We start from the raw sequence: 25,255 nt of genomic DNA on the forward strand, positions 1-25,255 counted from the left end.
CCCTAGAGTATCGGAATTTTTTTCACGGCACCCCTAGGCCCCCCAAAAATGAATTAGATTGGGTTTATATGCAATTCTTAGGGTCAGTTATGTGGTAAAGGGCAGGATTTGCATCTGTTTGTGCACATATTTCATGATTGGCAGCCACCAGCACTGGTTTTGCCCATAAAATATTAACTATAAATAATTTGAATTGGTCCTGGACCACCAACCTGGGGCACCCCTGCAAGTGTCCTGAGGCACCCCAGGGAGCCACGGCACACAGTTTGGGAACCACTGGCTTAAAGCATACTTAAGAACACTTTTCCAGCCACCGGATGATAGTATTCTGTTTCTGCTGGCTGAAGAAACATTTATTTTGGAGTGTATAAAAACAGCAATTGCATTCTGTAGTTTATACTTACCAGGAATGGGAGCGGATAAACAGCAGGCTCCTCAAAAAGCGCCAAAGCTAGATCAACAATGATACAGATGTAGGTTGCTACTTGCATTACCCAGTGGTTATAAAAGTAGTAAAGTCTGCAAAGCAAACACACAAACACACACAATAACTAGGCAGGCAATACGGGAGAGAATAAAGATGTGGTGCAAGATTTACTACAGTATAAAATACACCTATATGAGGATCTGTGCTGTAATAATAAAAACATTTCCAATAAGAGGAAAGAATTAAAAAATTGCCCTCTAGATTTACATGACACATATAACAAACCATGTCAAGTTACAGATTGGACAACCACTGGAAAAAGGAAGTTTAAGCTGTCTGACCAATTAACAGTGCAATTAGTGATTAACGGAAGCAAAAATAATCATTATAATATGGTGACAAAATCACTTTATTAATATATAACAATGGTTGGCACATACAATTACTGTACATTAAAAGAGCATTATTTATTTATTACTGATCTTGTAGGAGCAATAATACATGGATTAATGACTAGGATTTTATGATGTGGGCACCGTTAAATAAAAAATAAAAATCTTTATTTAAAGAGCTTATGAGAATAAGCAGGTGATACATATAATAGGAAGGGGAGGGGGTTTGGGGTGATCGCACAGGACTGCAATATAGAAGGGACCCCTATATAGCAATAATATCTGGAAATGTTAGTAGGGGTGTGCTACCTCAGGACAAGATAAATGGACAATTGGAGAAAAGGGAAGAATGTCCTTTAGTTAGGTGCACCTTACAGAAAGGAATCTAAAATATAACTTTTATTTATTACGTTTATAAAAGGCTGCGATGATTTAAAACCATATAACAAACAAGGGTGGGTAAACACACATAAAAAGTGGGGTGGCAGGCAGGTGTTCGCTGATAGAAGCTGGAATATTAGGATTAAGTTATATCCGCAAGGATGGTAGTGTGTAGGGCTAATGTTCGACCAGTACTATGTCTGGTACTTAGATAAAGCTCTGCTAAAGAGTCTGGCTTATTGCCCTGGTTTATCAGAATTAGTTGTGTGCTCAGTTACACTAACACAGTTGCCGTGTTTATGCTAATCACAGGCAATATTATAACACTGAACTGCAGCTATGATGGTCTTAGCTCTTCCTATATGTCTACTCTCTATAGATATCAGAGAGACCTTAACACACGTGGATCAGTGTGTAATTGGAAGGAAGTGGGGGTATTTGCTGGGTTAAGTATGTCGCCCAACAGCAATAGTACCCCTATATACTAGAGTCCCAAATGAAGGGTACCCCTAGTCTGAGCACAAAACAGGCTGGAAGCCCTGATAAGGGCTATCAAGTCTGGATATTACTACACATCAATCAAAATGCATTATAAAGAAAATAATAAATCTATCAGCGAAGCACTGCTGCCTGCACACCGCTAGCCGGCGCGCTTCGCAGTTAAGCTTCCTGAGGAAGCCCTGAGGAAGCTTAACTGCGAAGCGCGCCGGCTAGCGGTGTGCAGGCAGCAGTGCTTCGCTGATAGATTTATTATTTTCTTTATAATGCATTTTGATTGATGTGTAGTAATATCCAGACTTGATAGCCCTTATCAGGGCTTCCAGCCTGTTTTGTGCTCAGACTAGGGGTACCCTTCATTTGGGACTCTAGTATATAGGGGTACTATTGCTGTTGGGCGACATACTTAACCCAGCAAATACCCCCACTTCCTTCCAATTACACACTGATCCACGTGTGTTAAGGTCTCTCTGATATCTACAGAGAGTAGACATATAGGAAGAGCTAAGACCATCATAGCTGCAGTTCAGTGTTATAATATTGCCTGTGATTAGCATAAACACGGCAACTGTGTTAGTGTAACTGAGCACACAACTAATTCTGATAAACCAGGGCAATAAGCCAGACTCTTTAGCAGAGCTTTATCTAAGTACCAGACATAGTACTGGTCGAACATTAGCCCTACACACTACCATCCTTGCGGATATAACTTAATCCTAATATTCCAGCTTCTATCAGCGAACACCTGCCTGCCACCCCACTTTTTATGTGTGTTTACCCACCCTTGTTTGTTATATGGTTTTAAATCATCGCAGCCTTTTATAAACGTAATAAATAAAAGTTATATTTTAGATTCCTTTCTGTAAGGTGCACCTAACTAAAGGACATTCTTCCCTTTTCTCCAATGATACATATAATAGTACAACATGAACGTATGTAGCATCAGGAATGAGCCCTATTTTCAATATACAATATAAAGCAGAACAAAAATAATGTTCCCATGTTTATTTGCTGTAACCTAATTTTCTTGCATAAACCCAAAATGTAATATTGAAAGAAAAATAATCTATCTAACTACATATTTCGCTCTCTCACATTAGCTACTGTACCTTACTATCTATCGAAGCATTTGCTTCAAGCGGGCTTACTAGTGTAATATGTTTGGCTGTGCTTATATAAATGTTATATTTTATAGGCAGAATACAGTTGCTTAGACAGGTTTTCGCGTTTCATTGATGCCTACTGCGCATTTATAAGCTAAACAATTGGTAATGGTTATAGAAATGGGTGTAGTTTTATGTGGCATATACCTAAAAGGGGTGTTACTATGGGTACACTGCATCCTGTAGTGGGGTCAGTGTCCTGAGGATACTCCGCAGAGCTGGCAGCCCTGTTACAGCACTGACAACTGACTGGCTTCTGGCGCAGACCTGCATCCACTGACAATATGTATGTCTCTGTACACAGGCTAAGTATAGCTTTTTTAATTATCATAAATAACACCCATTCTGCTTCATGAACAATATATTATTATTTAACAAGATAGGGAATTCACACAGACTATACATAGATTTATGGTAATTCAAGAGGGTACAAAAGGGTATTGTCAGAAAGACAGAAAATAGAGAACCCCTAGCAAATCGCTTTTCTCATAGATACTGTAATTCTTACTTCCAGGCAAGAGACAGAAGTCTGCATTTATGCAAAATCAAATAATGCTTAGTGAGCTCCCCTGGTTAACAAAAGACAGCAACAGAGAGACAAGTCGCACTCCGTGGGATTGTAGGTGTATAAATAAGCACACTGTCACGTCTAGGTGTATCCACTTACCTGTGACAATGGGCGAGGTTCACCAAACGAAAAATGCCGTAAAACCCAGTTTTCGGGGGTTTTACCGCATTTTCATATGCGGCAAAGCACCAGCGCTGGGGCTTCACTGCGGGGGGTTACGCCAGTTCTTGATGGCGTAACCCCATGGAAGCCTATGGGCTTCCCTTCGCATCCCCTGCCGCCCGCCGATCCGCAAAGCACCCCCCTTACCTGTGTCCGGGCAGCCTCCTGCTGTGCTTCCCGGACCAGTGACCTCCTCCTCCCTGCACCTCTTCCGAGTGTAGGGAGGAGGAAACTGAGCCCTTACAGCCAGGTAAGGGTGCAGGGAGGGAGGGGGGAACCCGCTGCACATCACTGGCCATCGCCTTTGAGTTAATAATCGCATATGTTACTGCATATGCGATTATTAACAATGAGAATGCCGGCGATGTGCACCGGGGGTTATTAGAGAATCCCACCCTATGTGCTGATTTATACATACACGCACTTTCAATCTAGTGTTCTGCTTCTGATACAGACCAAACAGCGACACTACATGGAGGAGAGAGGAACTGCAAGGTGCTTGTATGAACACTATGAAAGTCCAAAGGCGAGCAACAAAGCTTATTAGGGGAATGGAGAATTTAAGCTACGGGGAGAGATTAAGCAATTTGGGACTATTTACATTAGAAAAGAGACGTTTAAGGGGGGACATGCTCAACATGTACAAGTATATCAAGGGCCAATATAAGGAACTGTCACACACCCTATTTTCTACTAGAAAGGAATCTAGGACGCGAGGGCATGAGTATAGATTAGAAGAAAAAAGATTTAATTCAGCTAGTAGAAAGAATTTCTTTATGGTCAGAACAGTCAAACTCTGGAACTCTCTTCCCAGAGAGGTGGTAACGGCTGGCTCATTAAATGCGTTCAAGGCAAAGTTGGACAAACATTTACTGGAGAAAAACATCCATGGGTACAAATAAGAAATATAATTTGTCTGTAAAATACCAGAACCTACCAAATCAGCAATGGATATCTATACCAGGTTGAACTAGATGGACGCAAGTCTTTTTTCAGCCTTACCTACTATGTAACTATGTAACTATATACACACACACACAGTACACATATTTTGGATTGTGGTAGGACACCTGAATACCCAGAGGAAACCCAAGCTAGCACAGGGAGAATACACAAAACTCCACACAGTTGGTGCCATGGAAGGAATCATACCCATGACTCCAGTGTTTTTTACACAGTAAGGGTAACCATTGCCCCATATTACTGCTTGTGACTTGCTGGACAGACCTGTTCTTCCTTATTGGACATTTGATTCTATGGTTGGAGTAGAGCATATAACTTTGCACATGGGAATAAAACCTTGGTACACTGCAGGTAGAACAGATTTAATATGAGCATAGAGACTAAGGGGCCCATATAAATAGTATCGTAAATAGATTTCCATCGGGGCAGAATCTTACTACCCAGGATCGCATTGTAATACGCATTCCTAAAGTGCAGGGGATCCACTATTGGTCGACACATTAAATGTTTTCGGGGAATTAGCCACAAATATTTGATGATAAATGGGCCCCTAAAGCTGCATACACGCTATGCCCTAAAGACAGCTAACAGCATCATTAACGATTTCCCTTGAATGCCCCGGGGTTACAGAACAATATAGAGCTTCCACTATGAATGATTTTAATGATCAGTAAAAGTGATGGAAAACAATTGTATTAATTCTCTTCTTTTATTAACATACTGTACATAATGGATATATTTGTGAGGTAGGCAAGCAGCGTGGGACATATGACCCAGCCTTCAAGTTCTTTTCATGTAAATGGAAAGGTGAAATTATTCTTTCACATCAAATACTAAATGAAAGATCTCCCAATAATCTCGGTAACCTGTATATGCTATTTGCTCACCTACTGTTACACGCCTTATCTTTAGTGTACCTGAGGTCCAATTCTGGAGTTCCCTAGGCAAAATGGAGAAGTAATTCTCACATATATCAAAAACATTTTTTATTAAAGAGGTTTCAATCCAGTCCATAGTAACCCTTTGTGTGCCAAGGGAATTTGTCAAAATAGGTGTGAAAATTGCTAAGCAAAGGTTTGTATTCATCATAATGACCTGTAATGGGGGGGCTGTCACAGAGCTCACACGGCCGGGCGGGGGGGAGGGCTTGTCACGGAGCTCACATGGCCGGGCGGAGGGGGGCTGCAACGGAGCTCACATGGCAAGGCGGAGGGGGATGTCACGGAGGTCCTGCTACAACACGGAAGAGGGACTATGCTTCAGCGCTGGGCGGAGAGGGGGCGGTCACAGAGCTCCCGCAGCCGGGCAGAGGCAGGGACGGGGCTGCTGGCGGTAAGCAGTATCTCCCTGATGGGGCCCGCTGCCGCCGCACTTAAACGTTTAGACACGGGCAGCGGGGCGAGCACATCTTCCTTTCCCAACCTGTGCCTGACAGGCTGGTGGGGAGGCAAGGTCTGCGCAGCCGCTGGTCTGACAGGAGGGGGAGATGGGTGGTCGGGCTGCCGACAAAGCAGAATCTGGTCCCCCGGTATTTGTCGAGCCCTGACAAATATCTCTTTATCTTTGGTGCACACTGAACAATATGTACCTGGGTATGGATCATTCATCAGCAACTAGGTCGCCAAGCATTAGGTCAACATGCATGAAGATCGACATGACTGAATGTCGACATGGGGAAGGTCGACAGTCAAAAGGTCGACCTGGTGTTTTCACTTTTTTTGGGGTCCCGAATTTCGACACAGTCAACATGGACACTGAAACGTAGCCCCATGTCCCCTCATTACGCTCCCCATGCTTCAGGCACGATGCCTCACTACACTCGGCACACTATTTTATTCTCCCACCACACCCTAGTGGATGGTAGGGCATAAAAAACCGCCTGTTGGCACATGTCAGCTAAAAAAAAACATGTCAACCTTCATGCTTCTTGACCCAATGACCGTATTCCATGTACCTAGCCAGTATTTACCCTGCATGCAAATAAATGTATTTGCACCCCTTTCATTGCAGCTTGACTTGGTACATTTACTTGCTCCTTATTTACTTCCAACTCAGAATCAAGACCAAGAATCAAGACCACTAACTAATAAAGCAGACATTCCGCCAGATGCACTAAGCTTCAAAAATGATAAAACGGAGAGTGATAAACAACCAGCCAATCAGCTCCTGTCTGATATTTTTCAAACACAGTCTGTGACATGTAAGACAGGAGCTAACTGGCTGGCAGTTTATCACTCTCCATTTTATCACTTTTGAAGCTTAGTGCATCTGGCCCAATGTGTGAGGTATGCAAAAGTGTGCAAGGGCCATTATACTGTAATTGTATTACTTGGCCAAGACAGTTGTTTGTACCCAACCACACATGCTCAATGTTATTTGGAAGTTAGTAAAAAGGCAAAAGGTTTCTCATAAATTAACATCAATCATAAAGAAATGGGAGAAGCTAGCAAGACACAAACTATTTAGTAGGCTTGGAAAACACCCAAGAGCTAATACCACAGATTTATAGGAGAAAGAAATCATAATTGCACTCAGATGTCCGAGTGTTTGATCTGAATGGATGACATTATGAAGCTTTTGGTCCTACAGTTTGTTGCAATGTGGTATTAGCATTCTAGTGGCTTATCCCATAGAAGAAGGAGGTCCCCACAGGAGCTTTAAATCGCTGGCACCAAATCAGGAACCTTTTTGGTTAATTTAAGGAGTCACAGGACAGCCACTAGAAAATACGTTGCCTAATACCCTCGTGGTTATTTTTACTCAAACTTTATCCCAACGATAATGGAGTTTTTGCTAAAGGGCCTTCCATAATTACAGGTTGACACTCACCCCTGTTCCTACAATTAGGGAATAAAGATCTATTATCCATAATTATATAACTATTCCGTTGGATTATATCACTTGCGATACACTTCAAAGATTGTAACTTGTTCCCCTGATGGAGTCTTTGTAAGATGAAACGCGTTGGAACACTTTTCATACTACTAAAGAATCGAATAAAATACAATATTGGAAAATCATTTTTTTTCATTATTTGGATCTCTATGGAACTTGTGGACAATTTAAAATGAACTTTTGTTAAAAGTAACTGTGCTTTCATATAATACAAGCGCTCTCTCTTGTCTTGTTACGTGGTATTAGCAGAGTCTCATACCATTAGTACAATGTACTTACCTGACCGCTTCAGGCGACGTTTCAAATGGGATGTTTCTGTTATATTGGGCATCGTACACATATGCTGCAGCCAGGAGTAAACTCTGAGAAAAAAAAAAATCAAGTGTTAATAAGCGGACTGTGTGTAACTTTCACCTTAACAGGGTAAGGTAATAACAGTAAGCTGTTACTCATAGGCAGAATTGGGTTTGGAAATGAACCTTTACCCACTGGCCAATATCTGTTTCCATTACAGTTGTGACAAAATGCACTTACTCTACCACAACAACACTGTTTGCATGTATTTCGCTGTTGGCCAGTAACAGGTCACACATGACAGCCCCTAAAGATTCCACTAACTGATTGTGAGCATGAACTCCACACCTACATGTGGCCAATTCAATTAGGCATGAGTCTCCCGGCAGCGTGAGCAGCAGCAACTGTATGCCACACTAATCATAGCTTTGGCCTCATGGATGTTTGTTTTCAGCATTGTAAGGCTACATACAAAAAACATACAAGTTTGGATGAGACCAGGCCAGGAGGGGGGTAAGAGGAGCCATTACATATTTACCCCATGGTGTAGTAGGGAAATCATGGCCATTATCACCAGAAAGACTTACATGTGTCAGGATATTGCATAGCTGCTCTAGCGCCCCCTTGGTTGTTACCCTGACTGAATCCCTCCTGAGTGTTTACTTTGTAACAGAGTGGTGATGCAGGGAACAGATACATATACAAGAGCTCATTTATCAGTGAGTGATCAAACTCGCTGAAAATCATAAAAAAAAAAAAGTTGGGGTAGATTCTATTCAAAACAATGTCAGCAGTGCAAGCAGAAATCCAACAAAGCTAGGACAGCGATGAGGTTTTGTGCCCTAGTACAGCACAAAAAGCATTGCAGCAGGGTTCTTAAGTCAGAAAATGCTGGTACTTGCAACTAAGCAGTGCGCTGATTAATATAGCGCCGGTAGCTCCTTTCCGGCGCTAATTACATCATTTTGAGTAGAATCGACCCCCATTATGTATGCGAAGAGCCAATTAGCTCCTAATTATCATGTACTCCGATACCATCTGTCAAATGTTTGAAAAATGACAGGATCTGAATGGCTAGAGCATGATTTATCATAAGCATTGAGTTTTATCATTTGAAAAGGAGTTTTTTTTTTCACTCGCTAATAACTAGTGTATATACTGTACAGGTTGAGTATCCCGTATCCAAAATGCTCGGGACCAGGAGAATTTTGGATAACGGATTATTCCGTATTTCGTAATATTTTAATATTTCAATTATGTATTTTGAAGTATCTTGCATGTATGCTGTATAAACACATAAAATACACACAAATATATTTTATTACCACATAAAATATACACAAATATATTTTATTTGTTCAAAAAACAAGGTTTCAAAACATGAAACAAAATTTGTGTACTATCTCAGATATTGAATTTGAATGCCAAGCAATCATTTTCTTGCACATATATAGTGCCAGTTACATATCATGTCACCAGTAGTGCTGTTACAAATGTCCCCAGTGAGTTTTTAGCAAAAAAAAATATTTTTGTTTCACTTTCTGGAATGTCTGGTTTTCGGAATAATTCGGATAACGGATACTCGGATACGGGATACTCAACCTGTATATATATCAAAGTGCAGAGACAGATAAAGTTTCGAGAGATAAAAGCCAATTAGCTTCTGTCTTATATTTTACAGTGTTTGAAAAAATGATATTTAGAAGCTGGCTGGTTGGGACAAAGGCCCGGATGTACCAAGCAATTAACATATGTGATTAGTATCGCAAAGGGCAGCTCCTGTGATAAGGAATAATCAGAAGAGCACGTTGCAAGTTCTTTTACATAGATGCAAGTGAAATGAAAAAATAAATAAATAAATATATATATATATATATATATATATATATATATATATATATATATATATATATATATATATACATACAGCAACCCCCCCCCCCCCCCCCCCAAAAAAAAAAAAAAAAAAACAAACATGGGCATAAGGTTCCTTAATCAAAAAGGAAAAAAGGGGGGGGGGGGGGGGGGAGGAAAAGGTCCATGGGTTCGCCTCAGTTCTTTGTGGGGTTCCCAGCTACTGTATGTTAATTTAGGGTTTTCACTACAGTATCACCATAGGGGAATTCCCTTGAAAAAGGCTTCACGGGCATCACGGATGGTGTAATGGTTAGCATTACTGCCTCACAGCGCTGAGGTCATGGGTTCAATTTCCACCATGGCCCTAACTGTGCGGAGTTTGTATGTTCTCCCCGTGTTTGCGTGGGTTTCCTCCGGGTACTCTGGTTTCCTCCCACAATCCAAAAATATACTGGTAGGTCAATTGGCTTCCAACAAAAATGAACCCTATAATGTCTGTGTGCGTGTGTACATGTGGTAGGGAATATAGATTGTAAGCTGCACTGGGGCAGGGACTGATGTGTCTGTTCTAATATTCTCTGTAAAGCGCTGCAGAATATGTATGCGCTATATAAGAAACTGTTAATAAATAAATTAGTCAAAACACGTTGGTTACGCAAACAAGCATCCCACATTAAGGCTTTAACAGCAAAACTGCCCATCATTTACAGACCCATGCAAGGAGATCCAGGAAGAGCCGACACATCAGGAGAGAGAAGACACCAAGTCCCGCAAGAGCTGAGACTCCGTGGCCTCTTGACATGCACGGGGACAGTGACGGAAGAAACCCTGCCTCCTCATCCTCCCTGCACCCAGAAGAGGTGCAGGGAGGAGGAGGTCACTGCTCCAGGCAACACTGCATAATGTTGCATGGACAGAGGGAAAGGGAGAGGGAGAGGGGAGGGTGGAGGGGAGGTATGGATCAGCAGGGGTCGCAAAAGGAAGCCCATAGGCTTCTATGGGGTTCCGCCAGCTAGAGCTTCGGGCTGGCGTGGATAGTGGGGGTGTTTCAGGAACACATTCACACCTGTCATGTCAGGCAGGTTAAAATGGTTAACGGTTCCCACACAATGTAATAAGTGCAGACTGACTATGCTAACTGCGTAACGCTGACTGACTACGCTAACTACGTAAGCTCCGGCTGGCCGCGAATGGGCGGGAACACGACTCTGATACTAACAGGGACGCCTGACTGACTACTTGTGTAGTTTCACGGTGCCAGCTTAAGCTACGCTGTTAGCGTAGCCCAACGGCTGCGGCCGCAGGAACACTACGCTGATTCTGACAGGGACGCCGACTACGCTGCCTGCGGGAACACTACACTGATTCTGACAGGGACGCTATGCCAACTACGTAACTGCCGCCATGAAACTACACAAGAACCTTAAGTATTATTTAATATATACTGTATATTAGTGCCCAATCAGCCACTAGTTCCTAGTGGCTGTATATCCGTTTTGTATTTTGTCTAAACCCCTGATATATTTTTTTTGACCATTTTTATCATGTCCCCCTTTCCCCTTCTTTGTATGCTTTCTAATGTATTCATAGAATTCTCGAGATATGGGGCCATATTCAAATGTTTGCACGGCTGGCAGCACTGTCATTTCAGCTGGCACTGCACAGGGGTGCTATGCACAACTATACCCGACCCTAATGTTCAGCGCTAAAACAAACATCAATTGCATATTGCCCTTCACCCACGTGCCCGGCAATGGGAGATCGGGTGCAATATGACAATTCAGCCCATGGACTCCATAACTGGAGTACCTGATAAGGCAGGACAGTGGCATTATTACTTCTTTAATTTTCCTCTGACCGATTCCTCTCCCTATGTAACCAAGCATCTGACTTGCCTTTCGCATTGCTTTGTTGCATTGATTCCCCACCTTAAGTCACTTGAAGTAGTGACTCCCAAATCTCCATCCTCAGTAGTTTCCATTATAGTACCCTTTAGACTATATTTAGCTTTTGGGTTTTTGAGACCCAAGTGCATGGTTTTGCATGTTGGTGCTAAACTGTAGCTGCCATGTTCTTGACCATTCCTCAAGTCTACCTAGATTATCATTCATTTCTTTTACCCCTCCCTGTTTGTCTTCCCTTCTGCATATCTGTGTGTCATGCGTAAAGAGGCATACTTTCCCTTCAATATCATTTGCAATGTCGCCAACAAAGATATTAAAGAGCACTGATCCAAGTACAGATCGCTGGGGTACTCCACTGGTAACATGTCCCTCCATAGAATGCACTCCATTTACTACAACTGTCTGTTTCTAATGCCACAACCAGGTTCTTCTCCATGTAACTGCTGCATAAAGACATTTATTAATGAGAACGACATTTATTAATGATAACGACATTTATTAATGCCATATGCATGAAGATTTCTGATCAGAGATGTCCTTTATGATGTGTGGACACATTTAAGGTTTATGACACAGGAGCCCTACTTTGCATTCATGGCTATGTGCTACCTGCAGGGGAAGGTAGAGAGTGTCCATTGGCTCTTCACCTTCAAGTCCGTTGGCTTCTGCAGCCAACACAAGTTAAGAACAAGGGTTTTCGGGCTATTTGTTTCACCATCCAAATGGATATCTAATGGAATAGTACCTGTGGTGAGCGACGGGACCTCTCATGGGGAGACTTTTTAATGTTCTGAACAAGTTATGTTAATCCAAGTGGTCTCACGTCCTGAACTTGAACTGGCAACTCCATTTATAGATGGTATTGTCCATCAGGGCCAAGATCCAGAAGGTTTTGCTTTCCAATGCTTGGCATATACTTATGCTCATAGTAGCAGTGGTCTTCAGTGGATATATCCAATATCTGTTGCAGAACATTTTAAAGCATTTCAATGTGCCAAACTCCCTGATTATATTATTTACAGGACAGCAATTACGGGTGACTGCCAACAGAACGTAACCTAGACAATGCACCACAGTTAATGTTTTAGAAAAGCAAAAACTAAATAGTAATAATAGTGCTGACTTTAGTTCTGTTACTTTTCTTTGGCTTCAACCCTTATACAATTCTGAGGAAATAAAAAGAAACATCTGTAAAACTTTAACACCCAACTCAACAAAAACAATGGTTCTCTGTGCCTTTATAGCTGACTTATAGCTTGTAAGCGGTTATCTATTAGGAGTAGACACAATTTCTATTGTTTATTATTGTACTTTTACTGTATTAAGAAATAGTCACTACAGTATTTGTATCCTACACTTCAATAAGCAGAATACAAAGCTGAAGCCGCATACACACACACTATGCGACAAAGGCAGACAATGATATTATTAACCGTTTCCCTTGAACTCCCGGAAGCTACAGAATGAACGATATAAAGCTTCCACACTGAACAATTTTAAACGATAAAAAAAAGTTTGCATTACTGCTGACCATCTTGTTTCAAGAAAAATGTATCTTTATCGCTAGTACACACACTGTACAATATGCACAGTCATAAATAACAGACAAAATTTGACTGAATGTGCATCCGAGAATGGTGGGCAATAATGAACCACTATTCGTATGCACTGAACGATATGCATGATCATAGGCGCCAAAACCGTGGGTGCTCAAGGGCCCGAGCACCCACGGAAAGTGTGGAGCACCCACGGCATGGGCCACAGCAGCGGGGTCCCAGCAGCGGATATGCCGTCAGCAGCAGGGCCCCTGCAGAAGATGGGAACTAGTAGCGGTATTAATACCGCTGCTAGTTCCCATCTTCCGCAGGGACCCTGCTGCTGACGGCATATCCGCTGCTAGGACCCCGCTGGATCCAGGATCCCTGACTGGTTAGTCCCCAGGGGGGAGCACCCCCCGGGAAAAATATAAATCGGCGCCCCTGTGTACGATAATATTGTCAAGGTTTTCCTGATCGTACAAATGTCTGCCTTTATTGCATAGTATGTAAAGGGTTTAAGATATTTCGCGTTCTCCTAGTAATCTGTAGCTCAGCAAATATGCTGAAAGCATGGACTAAAGCTACATTTGTTACATAAATACTTACAGTAGGTATAGCGCACACACATGAATGAGGTTTTAAGGAAATTATTAAACAGAGGATAATGTAAATGCTTTGCTAATACATCTATATACAGTATCTGATATCCTGTATAATACAATAAAAAAGTTTATCTTTTATGCTACTCAACAAAATTTTCTAACGTCAACATTTTCAAAACTAGTAACTAGTCATGTGACTGATGACAATGCCTTTGTTCTGAGGGGTGTGGGTTCTTAGGTCTTACACCAACTAGGTTGACAAGCATTGGGTCGACACCACTGGATTGACAGGCAGCAAGGTCGACACAAGCATTAGGTCGACATGGGCAATGTTGACAGTCAAAATGTCGACTGGGGCCCCTTCTGCATTGCATATGGTTTTGTCCATCTGAGAGTGAATTTGTCTTTGCGATTGAACCAGAATAACCCCCTTTGTATCCACCCCCTCCCTCTTTCTCAGCACCTGTGCTCCTTTCGAAAAGGATTATCCATGTGCAATTTCCTCCACAGAACCCTTAAACGAGAGCATTTTTGCCTGGTTTCATCCATCCATCCCGGGTGCATGGGATAGAGGCTCCTAGATTACAAGGCCTGCACTATAGATATATCAGATCCCGCAGGCCTTGCTGGGATCACATGCAATGTATTGTATACAAAATGATCGTATACAATATTTTGCATGCATTACTGCTGCCCAGGAAGCAGTTGGACAGTTCAAGGAGATCCAATGCGACTTCTCCAATTGGTGTATGGGGGCCTTTACAAGCATAAGTGATCAAAACTGATCATATTTTGGTCTTTAAATTATGGTGTAGATCAAAAATATAATTCCTGGGAGTAATGGACAGTCTAGCTACCGAGACACAACCGGGCATGCATATGAATCGGCAACGTGACCGCACATTACCCCCAGGAAGCTCCCGGCTCTGCCGTACAGAGCACCGCCGGGACCTGGCTCATGCAAATTTGTTCCAGGAGACACTGGCAGCGGAGTCTTCAGCCCCATTTCATAATCAGTGTCAGTGCGTATTCGGTGCCAGCTGCAATCATGAGCCCTCCTCGGCTATATTAAATGTATGTAAGATAAATCCACACACACAGTATATATATTTTGCTGTGATAATTATTATTAGTATAGGCATTCCTTCCTTTCAAATAAAGGGGGCAATCAGGGGTTAAAGTGAGGGGGAACGGGGTGCAACTGAGGTCCACCACCTCTAATGGTGAGGTGGAACATTTTAACCTCCACATTGGCCATGAACAGTAATTCTCACAGAAAAGCATTCTAGATTGCAGGGGGCTGCCAAAACCCTACCACTGGCCCTGTCTCTGTGTAATGGGAGGGGGGGGGGGGGGGTAATTAGGTGGCACAGAACAATGAATGAGTTCCCCCAACTCTGCATGACCACTTTAAGCCCTGGGGGCAATGTTGGCGTATCTAAATATATTTGAGGGGGTAAAAGGTAAAAAAAAAGTTCCCTGACCCCTGGTTGGTTCTAAACAGAGAACTACTAGTGCACAGGTGCTGGCTGACAAAGAGGAAGTACATTATTTACAGGTCACATTATTTATATAGAGGCACTAAATTAAGAGACTTCTCCAATTATTTCCTTCCTATAAACACTGCAAGTGTCATTTATTATACTAGAAGACGGTAAGGTTCTATAAACTGTGCATGCATCGTTATGTCATTACGAGCTATTCTGACTTGTACATATATCAGTGTCTTCCCTATATCCTCTGCATGCTTGCTACTGGGTGGCATCTGAATGTTCACATAGAAACAAATTAAACATTCTGTGGGCACCTCATGGGTAAGTAGTGCATTTACTACCTATTCTGAAACATGCGACCACACAAGGTAGGTGTAATGGCTCCCATACACTTTGGGCAAGTCGGTCCCAATTTATCGCATGTAAAGACTCCCGGGGAGCTGCGGGGGCAGGAGATTTAAAAATGTGGGGGGGGGGGGGGGGGGGGGGGTGACCGTGTGGTCAGAATCCCAATGCTCACAATGTCAAAAAGACGCCCAAGGAAAGTATTAGGGGGAGAGTTTAGGTGCAGCTGCGGGAGGGGACAGCTAAAGCTAAAATAATGTGATCTGTGGAAAACCTGAGCATCACTGTCAGTGTTTAGATATCAACCCCCCCAAAAACTATGAGTCATTTTATGCTGGCAAATCCTGATAGTGGAATGTGGAAATGCGCTCTCACAACTCCGCTGTTGAAATGAAACAAGATTAAACAAAATTAGCGCACACATAATGTTTAACTGTAGATAATGAAGTGAGAAGCAGTTACTGATCTTTTATTAATGATTATTTGACTTTACACGGAGTGTAGTTTAGATACCAGAACAACACAGCTGGAAGTTGAGAGGACTAAAGCTCTGTTGCGTAGTTTTTGTCTTATTTGTCTTATAATCCTGTTAACACTGTGCCTAGCAGTGCTCTCTATGGGCCTGATTCACACTGTGCCTAGCAGTGCTCTCTATGGGCCGGATTCACACTGACTCGCTAAGTAGTGCAAATTTGGTGCTTAGTGATCCATCCAATGCCGGGAGAGCAAATGGCCAACCCCCTGCCGCCCCGCGAACATCCCTGCTGCATTGTGAATTGATGTTTAGCATAACCATCCATTCGCACGGGAGTTAAATCATTCGATGGTCACCGACCATCAAACGATTTTTCCCGTCCGCAAATGGGTGTGGATCATATGGTTGACCTTAAGATTGTCGACAGTCATTAGGTCGACATACTGAAAGGTCAACAGGTCATTAGGTAGACATGGTCTAGGTCAACAGTCAAAAGGTTTTTTAACAGAATGTCGACACAGTCGACAGGGACACAGGTTACAGTGCACAGCGTCCCCTCGCATGGCTCGCTGCGCTGTCTATTTGCAGTGTCTGGCTCCAAGAATGGGGCGGACACTGACGTCATGCAACCTGAGCAGCCCGTCCCTGGCAGGCATCGGCCACCTGCGTTCGTGTGGGGACGCCCAGTGTTTTCCTGTGTGCGCCCACCATTTTGTGGCCACGCCCATTCCATGTGCCATCTCCATCACCGCCTCCATCCCCCTCCCATGTGATCACCTTGTGACTGGAAATAGCCAGATGCTTCCGCACAGTGACCCTGCAAATGTGAATATTAGCATATACAGAGCAAAAACATTGGTCCCCGGTGCAAATATGACGGGGACCAATCGTTACTGAATCGAACCCTATAATCCTTTCATCTTTTCAAACCCTAAAAAAAAGTACATGAGCAAAGGCAGAATGAAAGTGTTCCAAACCTTCAAATATAAAGCTACATCCTTTAGAATGTAAGCTCTCACGAGCAGGGCCCTCTCTCCTCATGTGCTTGTCTTGAAATATATCTCTGCCACCCTAATTGCTTCAGTGTCCTGTCCCCTGATGGAATTGTCATTATTTATCATGTACTTGTCCTAAATTGCCATGTGCTTATATTCAATTTTTTTTATGCTCATTTATGTATCGTTAGGCGTTTCAGAACCCTTGTGGCGCCATATAATAAAATGATTATTTATTTATTAACAGTTTCTTATATAGCGCACACAGATTCCGCAGCGCTTTACAGAGAATAGTTATGAGCAAAAACACATAACGAATTACAGCACAAGACAGTTTAGGACAAGTACATGGTTAATATGGATAGTTGCATCAGGGGACAGGACACTGAAGCAATTATCAGGGTGGCAGAGGTTTATATATTCTAAGAAGGGCACATGAGGAAAGAGAGCCCTGCTCGTGAGAGCTTACATTCAAGGGAAGGGGCAGACAGCCAGGGGTGTCACAGAATGGGAAGAAGTGAGCATAAACAGTAGGTTAGGATGAGAGATGGTCGGGTTTTATGCAGGAGGGTGGGAAGAAGCCAGCTTAGTCTTTGATATTTTAAGTCTAAAAAAGTGCTGGGTCATCCAAGAGTAGACAGCAGAGAGACAGTTGGAGATATGAGTGAGGATAGAGGGAGAGAGATCAGGGCCCTTATTCTGATCTGTGCGGCCAGATCAGAATATGCGGCCAGGACCGTGCAGGCGAATCCCCGCCTTCCATACGGATCGCCACCTCCGTCCGTACGCGGATATGTGGCGGTCCGCATGAAAGTGGACGGGGATACGCCTCCTCCATCTTGGGAGCAGCCCCTGCATTCGATGGTCGCCGAACATCGAATGCAGGGCCACACGCTCCACCAGCGCCCGCCACCCTAGACCACACGGACACTTGTCCGTATGAAATCATGTATGGGGGCGGGCAGCTGACATCCGGCGATGTCAGATGCCCGCCCCCTACACATGCGTCACGGCTTCATTACCATGCATATGCCCTGCGTTTGCATGGGAACCCCCATGAAACGCGGGGCGTATACATAGGGTAATGAGGCTAAGTAGCCCTTCACGCCCCTCTCCGCCCCCTGTGCGGCGTCTAAAGAATACGTGCGGCGAAACCGCTTGCACATGCGCAGAGTGACCTCTGCACATGCGCAGTCGAAAACCATCGGCGGTACGACCGCATGCGGAAAAATCCGCACCGATCAGAATAAGGGCCCAGGAGAGGAGAGGTAGATTTCAGTATTATCAGCATAGATGTGCTAGTGGAAGTCGAGTGAGCAAATAAGCTCACCCAGAGAGGACGTGTAGAGATAGAGAAGAAGAGGGCCAAGAATAAAATTTTGGGGGACACCTACTATCAATGGAAGTGGAGTATAATGATTCATGGTTATTTATCTAATGCAAGTGAAATGGTAAGCTCCTGCAGCAGACAAGTTAATGAGGGTATAAAATGGTTAGAAGGAACAAATTAAATCATTTGCTAAGGAAATGGTTTGCCGGAAGGAACCAACAGAGTTTGAAAAGTGGATAATCGTAGGCTGTTCGATCGGAGGTATGAGAGGCATTGCGGATGTCAGAAAGCTCCCTAAATCCTTTAATGTGATTAAAAAAGGCAAAAATCTCCTCACCCCGAAAGACTTCGGAAACTGTAACCCAGTGTCTAACCAGGGAGCTGTGAAAGAACAGGAGTTATCCCATGCATACCTCTACACGAGATCCAAATGGCCAATAGTGTGTTGATTTTGACAAGAACAAATTGTAGGGTGACCCATGCACATGAGTATTATGGGCGAGCATCTTCTCATAAACCTTTAATTATAAAGAAGAATGCAGCACAGTGCACACAATGGTGTAGAGAGCGCAATATCTGGGCAGTAGAACTATGGTGGCGAGTGTTATGACATGATGAATCACGAGTTTTACTTTTCATATCAGATGGACGTGCCAGAAGAACATCTGATGCCAGAGTGTAAAGTGCCTACAGTATATACCAGGGCTGGGCAACACCGGCCCTCCAGATGTTAATGAACTACACATCACAGGATGCTTTGCATTAGTTTTGCTATGTGGCCATGCTGAAACTGATGCAAGGCATCCTGGGATGTGTAGTTCATTAACATCTGGAGGGCCGGTGTTGCCCAGCCCTGGTATATACAGTATAACATGGAGGGGGTGTTACAATGTTAGACTTTCATTGGTACTTATGTATTATCTGGGCTGCCGATTTTTTGATTGTATGCCTTAACTTAAGGCATACAATCAGATGCGATGAGATATCGCATCGCATACGACCATATCGCATGTGATGCGATGACCCGATTTTTCCATAGGATTCAATGTTAAAATGGACTGAGTCCATTTTAACATGGAATTCAATGGGAAAAATGGGTCCTTTTCATACCCCTACTATCCAAGTGGACATGGAGCTGGATATAAACCTGTGGCGAGCCACAGGTTTATATCCAACTTCATGCCCACTTGGATAGTAGGGGTATGAAAAGGACCCATTTTTCCCATTGAATTCCATGTTAAAATGGACTCAGTCCACTAGTTGTAATGTATGGTCACATTAACTCAGAGAGACGTTCCGGATAGCTCTGTGCTCCCTACATAGTGGCGGTTCTATGGATACGACAGATGATTTATCAGGCATCACTGCAGATGATGGATTAGTGTCAGTGTGCAATTATTTTTATCCACATAGTGTAATAAAACATGTATCTTGCGGTACATACTGGGGCTTGGATGTGGTGAGCAATACGATTTTAAAATCAGTGCTGCCCATAGAAGCCTTTGGGCTTCTATCGCACATCCCCTGCTATGAGGGTTCCAACCGGATCCCTCCCAGCAACACGCACTTCACTCAACGCATGCACAGATAGCACTACGGGTTCCGCACCTATAAGTCCTATCATTGACAAGGACTGCTCATACCGCAAGTGCCATTCTTTGCAGAATTCTTCATGCATACGGCAATAGTAAACGCCGGTGTGCATGAGGAGGCAAGCTTCACAAGTTTTTGGCGATGCTTGCTGTATCTCGCCACAAACTCTGCCATTACAGTCCTAGTTATAATAATAATTATTCTTTTTTTATGTATATATCGCTCTTTCTCCAATAGGACTCAAGGCGCTTATTAGTTATAAGGATATCCATGCTTGAGCACTGATGAATTCATTAGCCCCTTAGTCAAATTGATTTAACCTTCTGGACTCAAGCAAGGATATCCTTAAAACCTGGACTAAAATGGCAGCATTTGGGAAGGTCTGTCCCCTAACTGATGCAACAGCTATTGGCCTCTGAGACATGCCCCCTGCCCCACACTGCACATGTTGGAGACATGACAGACCAGTGGCGGTTTTTACCTATGGGCTGCAGCCCCCCCCCATGTAAAATCCGCCACTGTGTGAAGCCAGATGGAGGCGGCGGCGGGACCAGCAGTGGTGGCACCAGAGGAGGGTGCTTGGCATCTTGGCAGCCCCTCTCCTCCTCTGAGTTGAGAGCCGCCACTGCAACAGACCTTAGCACTTTATTATAAATATATTGTTTATGAATCAATTTGGTACTGCATATATTCGTTCTATTTCATGACGAAATCCATGTAAAAAATATATTTTTAACCAGCGATAACTTTTTGCAAACTCTCACCCGGCTAATTCACTTGCATGAAAACCAAAATGGGGACGTACTCTACTAAAGGGCAGTTAATGGGCTTCAGAAACAAAGTTATATAATTGAAATCATTGGTAAGCAAGAGGAATGTGCAGTGCAAGCCTTCCAGTGCCAGGGAATTCTGCTGGGCTCACACAAAAATCATTCACATTTCTACTTTACAGAGTAAAGGAAAATGGAATCAAGGTTCCTACCACACAAAATAAACCCCATTAACAACCAGTATCTGCAGAAAAATGGAAGTTTTGCACCAAGCACAGACGTTTATTAGCCAGGCTTGTCCTATTTGGTGCTGCAGAAACAACACCCAGGATTCACCAGCAGATAATGAGACCCAGCCACCGAGGTGCTGCACTGTATAGGGCTTATACCATGCCAGCATACGGTACATGCAGTTACCAATATAGCACATCGATGTATTTTATTTACATTGTGCAACTAGTAGTTCTTATTAAATATCCAGCATGAGTGAGAGACGCCCTACCTCATTAGGACCATCCACTTCCACCGTGCATCCTCCCTCCGTCCCGTTATTTCCTTTGCTGCTGAGATCTAGGTTACTTTTTGCTCCAGTTTCCGTCATGTTGCAAACCGATGGAACAGAGAGGTACAGATCAGCCGCAGACAGTGCGTGAGCGAGGCTTGCCCATCAGTAATAACGCCGCCGCCGCTGCTGCGCCTTATTCACTATGCAGGACGCAGTGAGCGGTTCCCCTCCTGCAGGATGATGATCTGGAGTTTGGAATGGGGTCATGTGACCGAACGGAAACAGCTCACTGAGCTCAGCAAGAATAAGGGAATAGCTCAAGTTTCACCTTCCGCAGATGATGATGGACAGAAGATGGATGTGTGCTGTGAGATAATAAACAGCATTGTTTTCCTGCTGCTTGGGGTCTGCTCTGCTGTGAGACAACTTGTTGGGATGTTTAGCACTTTAGCTAATAGCTATGAATAATAGCTGGGGTTCTGTTTAATAATTATGTTCCATAGTATACCGCCAGGCAATGCCTCACAAGCCTATCAATATCATAAGGAGATGCTAGGCAGTTGCCTAAGGACATGATTCAGACCTGCTCTCTAGGCTGCATATATTCACTGCTCAGTGAGTAGGTAAATGCTGCCCTGCCAAACGCATGCCCTCTCGCAGAGTGAATCCCCGTGCCACCATGCGCTCCCCCGTGCCACCATCCGCTCCTATGTGTCCACACGGAGGAAAAAAACATTCACTCACCATCAAATGATTTTTCCACCCTTCAGTTATGATACAAAAGGTCAACAGTGTCAATGTAATTGGGTCAACACCAAATGGTTGACAGTGACAATGTCCACATAGGAAAAAGGTCGATATAATGTGATAAATCTCAGACTCTCCCCGTGTGATCTTTCAGTAAGTACAAATATATTCAAATCTCAATTAGAAATTCTACACATACAACTTGCAGTGTTAATTCTTTGGCCCGTATTGAATGTGGCTAGCAAGGGGGTAAAACGGCGGGGATCGCCGAAAACAAGCAACCCTCGCTAATAACCCCTGCGCCTATTCTGCTTTCGAGGGGAATCCTCACTGCCAGAGAACAGTGAGGATTCCCCCAAACAGTGAGGCTCGTGGCTAATGCAGGGAGCCAGCTGCATTTAGCCGCGAGCCTCGCTGTTTTAGCGGCTACAAAAACCTATCGACAGGGAAACGGCATGTGCAGGGGGTCAGTTGAATACTGACCGTGCGAACTGTAACAGCGAGCAGTCAGCACTGCTTGTATTGATAATGGTACTTGTGGAGTATCACGGCTCCCACGATGTCCATCGTATGCTAAAAAATCGCATCGCATGCAATGCGATGGCATGCGATTTTGCACTGAAATGCATCCAAATGCATGGAAATGTGTAGCAAACATGTTAAATGCCCCCAAATGTCATTTTTCAGAGTGTACCACCCCCACTATCAACGCCAACCCGAAGCGTGGCGAGCCCAGCGAGCTCGCGAGGGGCGGCGGTACACGTCCTATGACCTTTTCATACCCCGACTATCCACGTCGGTGTGGAGTTGAGAATAGAAAGTGTGGCGAGCGCAGCGAGCCACCGAGCCCGAAGCGTGGCGAGCGGACGCGGATACCTTCACAGGTGTCCGCGTCCCCTCGCGGGCTTCACAGGTGTCCTTTAACATGTTTGCAACACTTTCCATGCATTTGGATGCATGTCAGTGCAAAAACGCATGCGATCGCATCGCATGCGATTTGATTGCATGCGATGCAATGCAATGCGATTTTTGCTAAAAATAGCTAAAAAACTGCAAAATCGCATCTCATCTCATGCCACTACATATGGCATGCAATGGGAGCCGTGATACTCCACAAGTAACTTGATAATTAATTTAAAAGCTCGTGCAGTAAGTGGATCTCCCTCTCCCAACTCTCCCAAGTGTCTTATCTTTGACCCTTTTGGTAATATCATATCCCAGATATGCTACTGTCACTTTTTTTCCAGGTTTCACAGTTAAGGTAAAGTTTAAAATATAATCGGCATGAATGATTGTCAGTGCAGCTGATTGGACAAGTCATGACAGCTCTCCAATTGTTATTTAGGGGGAAATTTACCAATATGAAAAACCTAGTTTTTCGTATTGGTATTTTCCCTACGACTGCATACGACTGTTTAAGTCGTATGCAAAGTCGTGTTCCGGAGGATCAGTTACAAAGCAGTCATATACGACTGCTTTGTAACCCACCGATGTCGTAGGAATTCGTATTAGCAGCCGTATATACGGCTGCTAATACGAATTATTTGTAGGCAGTCTGCACGGATCAGTCAGATCCGTGCAGGCTGCAAGGTGTAAAAAAAAATTAAATAAATAAAAAAAAAAACGGCGTGGGGTCCCCCCCACAGCCGAAACCAGCACCAGGCTGACGGAGCCTGGAGCCGGTAATTAAAAATCAGGGAACCCGACAAATAGGGGTTCCCTGATTTTTAACAACCAGCCCCAGGCTCCTGCTCTGGGGCTGGTTCCCAAAATACGGGGGACAAAATGAGTAGGGGTCCCCCGTATTTTAAGAACCAGCACCAGGCAAAACCAGCCAGCAGGGTAATGCCACAGCCGGGGGGAGACTTTTTATGCAAGTCCCCCCGGCCAAAGCATTAACCCTACCGACCAGTCAGCCTGGCCAGGGGCCCTGGGGGAGTGGGGACCCCCCCAATAAAGGGGTCCCCCCCCTCCAGGACTTACCTGACCAGGCTGAAGCCTGGTGCTGTCCTCGATGCCCTTGGGCGGTGGGCATCGAGCTGATAGCGGTGTAAAAAATAGAACAAACTATTGTTTTTTACTGTGGCACTACAAGTGCCAGCAAGCCTCCCCAGCAAGCTGGGACTTGGAGAACCACAAGTCCCAGCCTGCTGGGCATTAAAGGGCCCGCTGGGTCTTGTAGTGCCACAGTAAAAAAAATAGTTAAATAAAACACACTGACACCCATTTTAAATAAAAGTTTAATACACACATTACATACATACTGATACTTACCTTTTCCTGATGTCCTGTGTCGTCCTCCAGGTCCATGTCGACGGTCCGTGTCGTCCTCCAGGTCCATGGCGGTGTCCGGGTCCGAAGAAATCCATGTTGGAGCTGTGGAAGGAAATCCTACTCACCTGGTCCTGCGCTGAAGAAGTCTTCTCTTGATCCGACGTAATCCAGGTAATGTTGAAGCTGTCGCCGGTCCACGCTGTCTCCGCTGTCTCTGCATCGCGCTGAGGAGAGATGCTGAGATGTTTCATATTCGGCGCCTCTCCTCAGACTGAATTCTATTGGCTGCCTAGCGGCCAATCAGGAGCCGAGAAAGTCGGCTCCTGATTTTTTACACCGAAGCCTGCACGGATCTGACTGATCCGTGCAGGCTAAAACGCAAATACGACATGAAAATGGTGTTCTATTTTCCTGTCGTATTTGCGTGGGTGTTTTACACCACTAAGCAGCCGTATTATCAGTACGGCTGCTTAGTAAATCAGAAACCACCATTCTTTTGAATGGTGATTTCTGTCGTATTCTATCGATGGTGTAGACATTCGTATTTGTAAATACAAATACGAATGTTCCATCTTTAGGAATACGAATTGTTGTATTTTTGGGATTGTAAATCCCAAAAATACAAATTCGTAAAAAAAAAGGTGTATTTCTCCCTACGAATACACCTTTTTTCTACGAATCCATTTTGGTAAATGTCCCCCTTAATGTCTGCAGTTTTATTTATTTATTTATTTATTAAGTTTACAGTACATTCAACCTCTTCCTGAGGAGAGTCTGGTGGAAGAGATACAGAGCAGGATGGTTAATATTTACAAAAATACACAGCTCCTAAGCATGTGACCCCTGCGGGGGGTCGGAACCATGATGATGTGTCCTTGCCACCAAGCCACCCAAACAGCCCACCTTATCAGCAGTCCCATGCCCCCAATGCAACGACCTGTCTGTCTCCTCTCAGGGGCTGGGCAGCAAAGTCAGCAAGTATGTCGTATATTGTATAATGTTGAGGGGTCCCGGAGAATGACCCCTGCTCATCTAAATATTGGTGCATTGGTGTATTATAAATGGGTAAAGGGTCTGTCTTGCA

At 43.9% G+C, this 25,255-nt stretch overlaps 1 protein-coding gene across 2 annotated transcripts in view; it reads right to left on the reverse strand.

The window, feature by feature from the left end:
* LOC146063548 (two pore channel protein 2-like) overlaps nucleotides 1-21,397 on the reverse strand; it is a 52,117-nt gene extending 30,720 nt beyond the window's left edge. The window contains exons 1-3 of one of the 2 annotated variants that reach the window (XR_014471611.1): nucleotides 21,148-21,397; nucleotides 7,729-7,811; nucleotides 405-519 (exon numbers count right to left, since the gene is read on the reverse strand). Coding sequence is in view for 1 of the 2 variants with exons in the window: in XM_083176009.1 (XP_083032135.1) it covers nucleotides 405-519; nucleotides 7,729-7,811; nucleotides 21,148-21,246 (297 nt within the window). In the remaining variant the exon portion in view is untranslated. The remainder of the gene's footprint in view (nucleotides 1-404; nucleotides 520-7,728; nucleotides 7,812-21,147) is intronic. The other variant, XM_083176009.1, reaches the window with a different exon arrangement.
* Between the last annotated feature and the right edge of the window lie 3,858 nt (nucleotides 21,398-25,255).

This window comes from Crinia signifera, chromosome 3 (genome assembly GCF_055691185.1).
Source record: "Crinia signifera chromosome 3, ASM5569118v1, whole genome shotgun sequence".
Classification (NCBI taxonomy): Eukaryota; Metazoa; Chordata; class Amphibia; order Anura; family Myobatrachidae; genus Crinia; species Crinia signifera.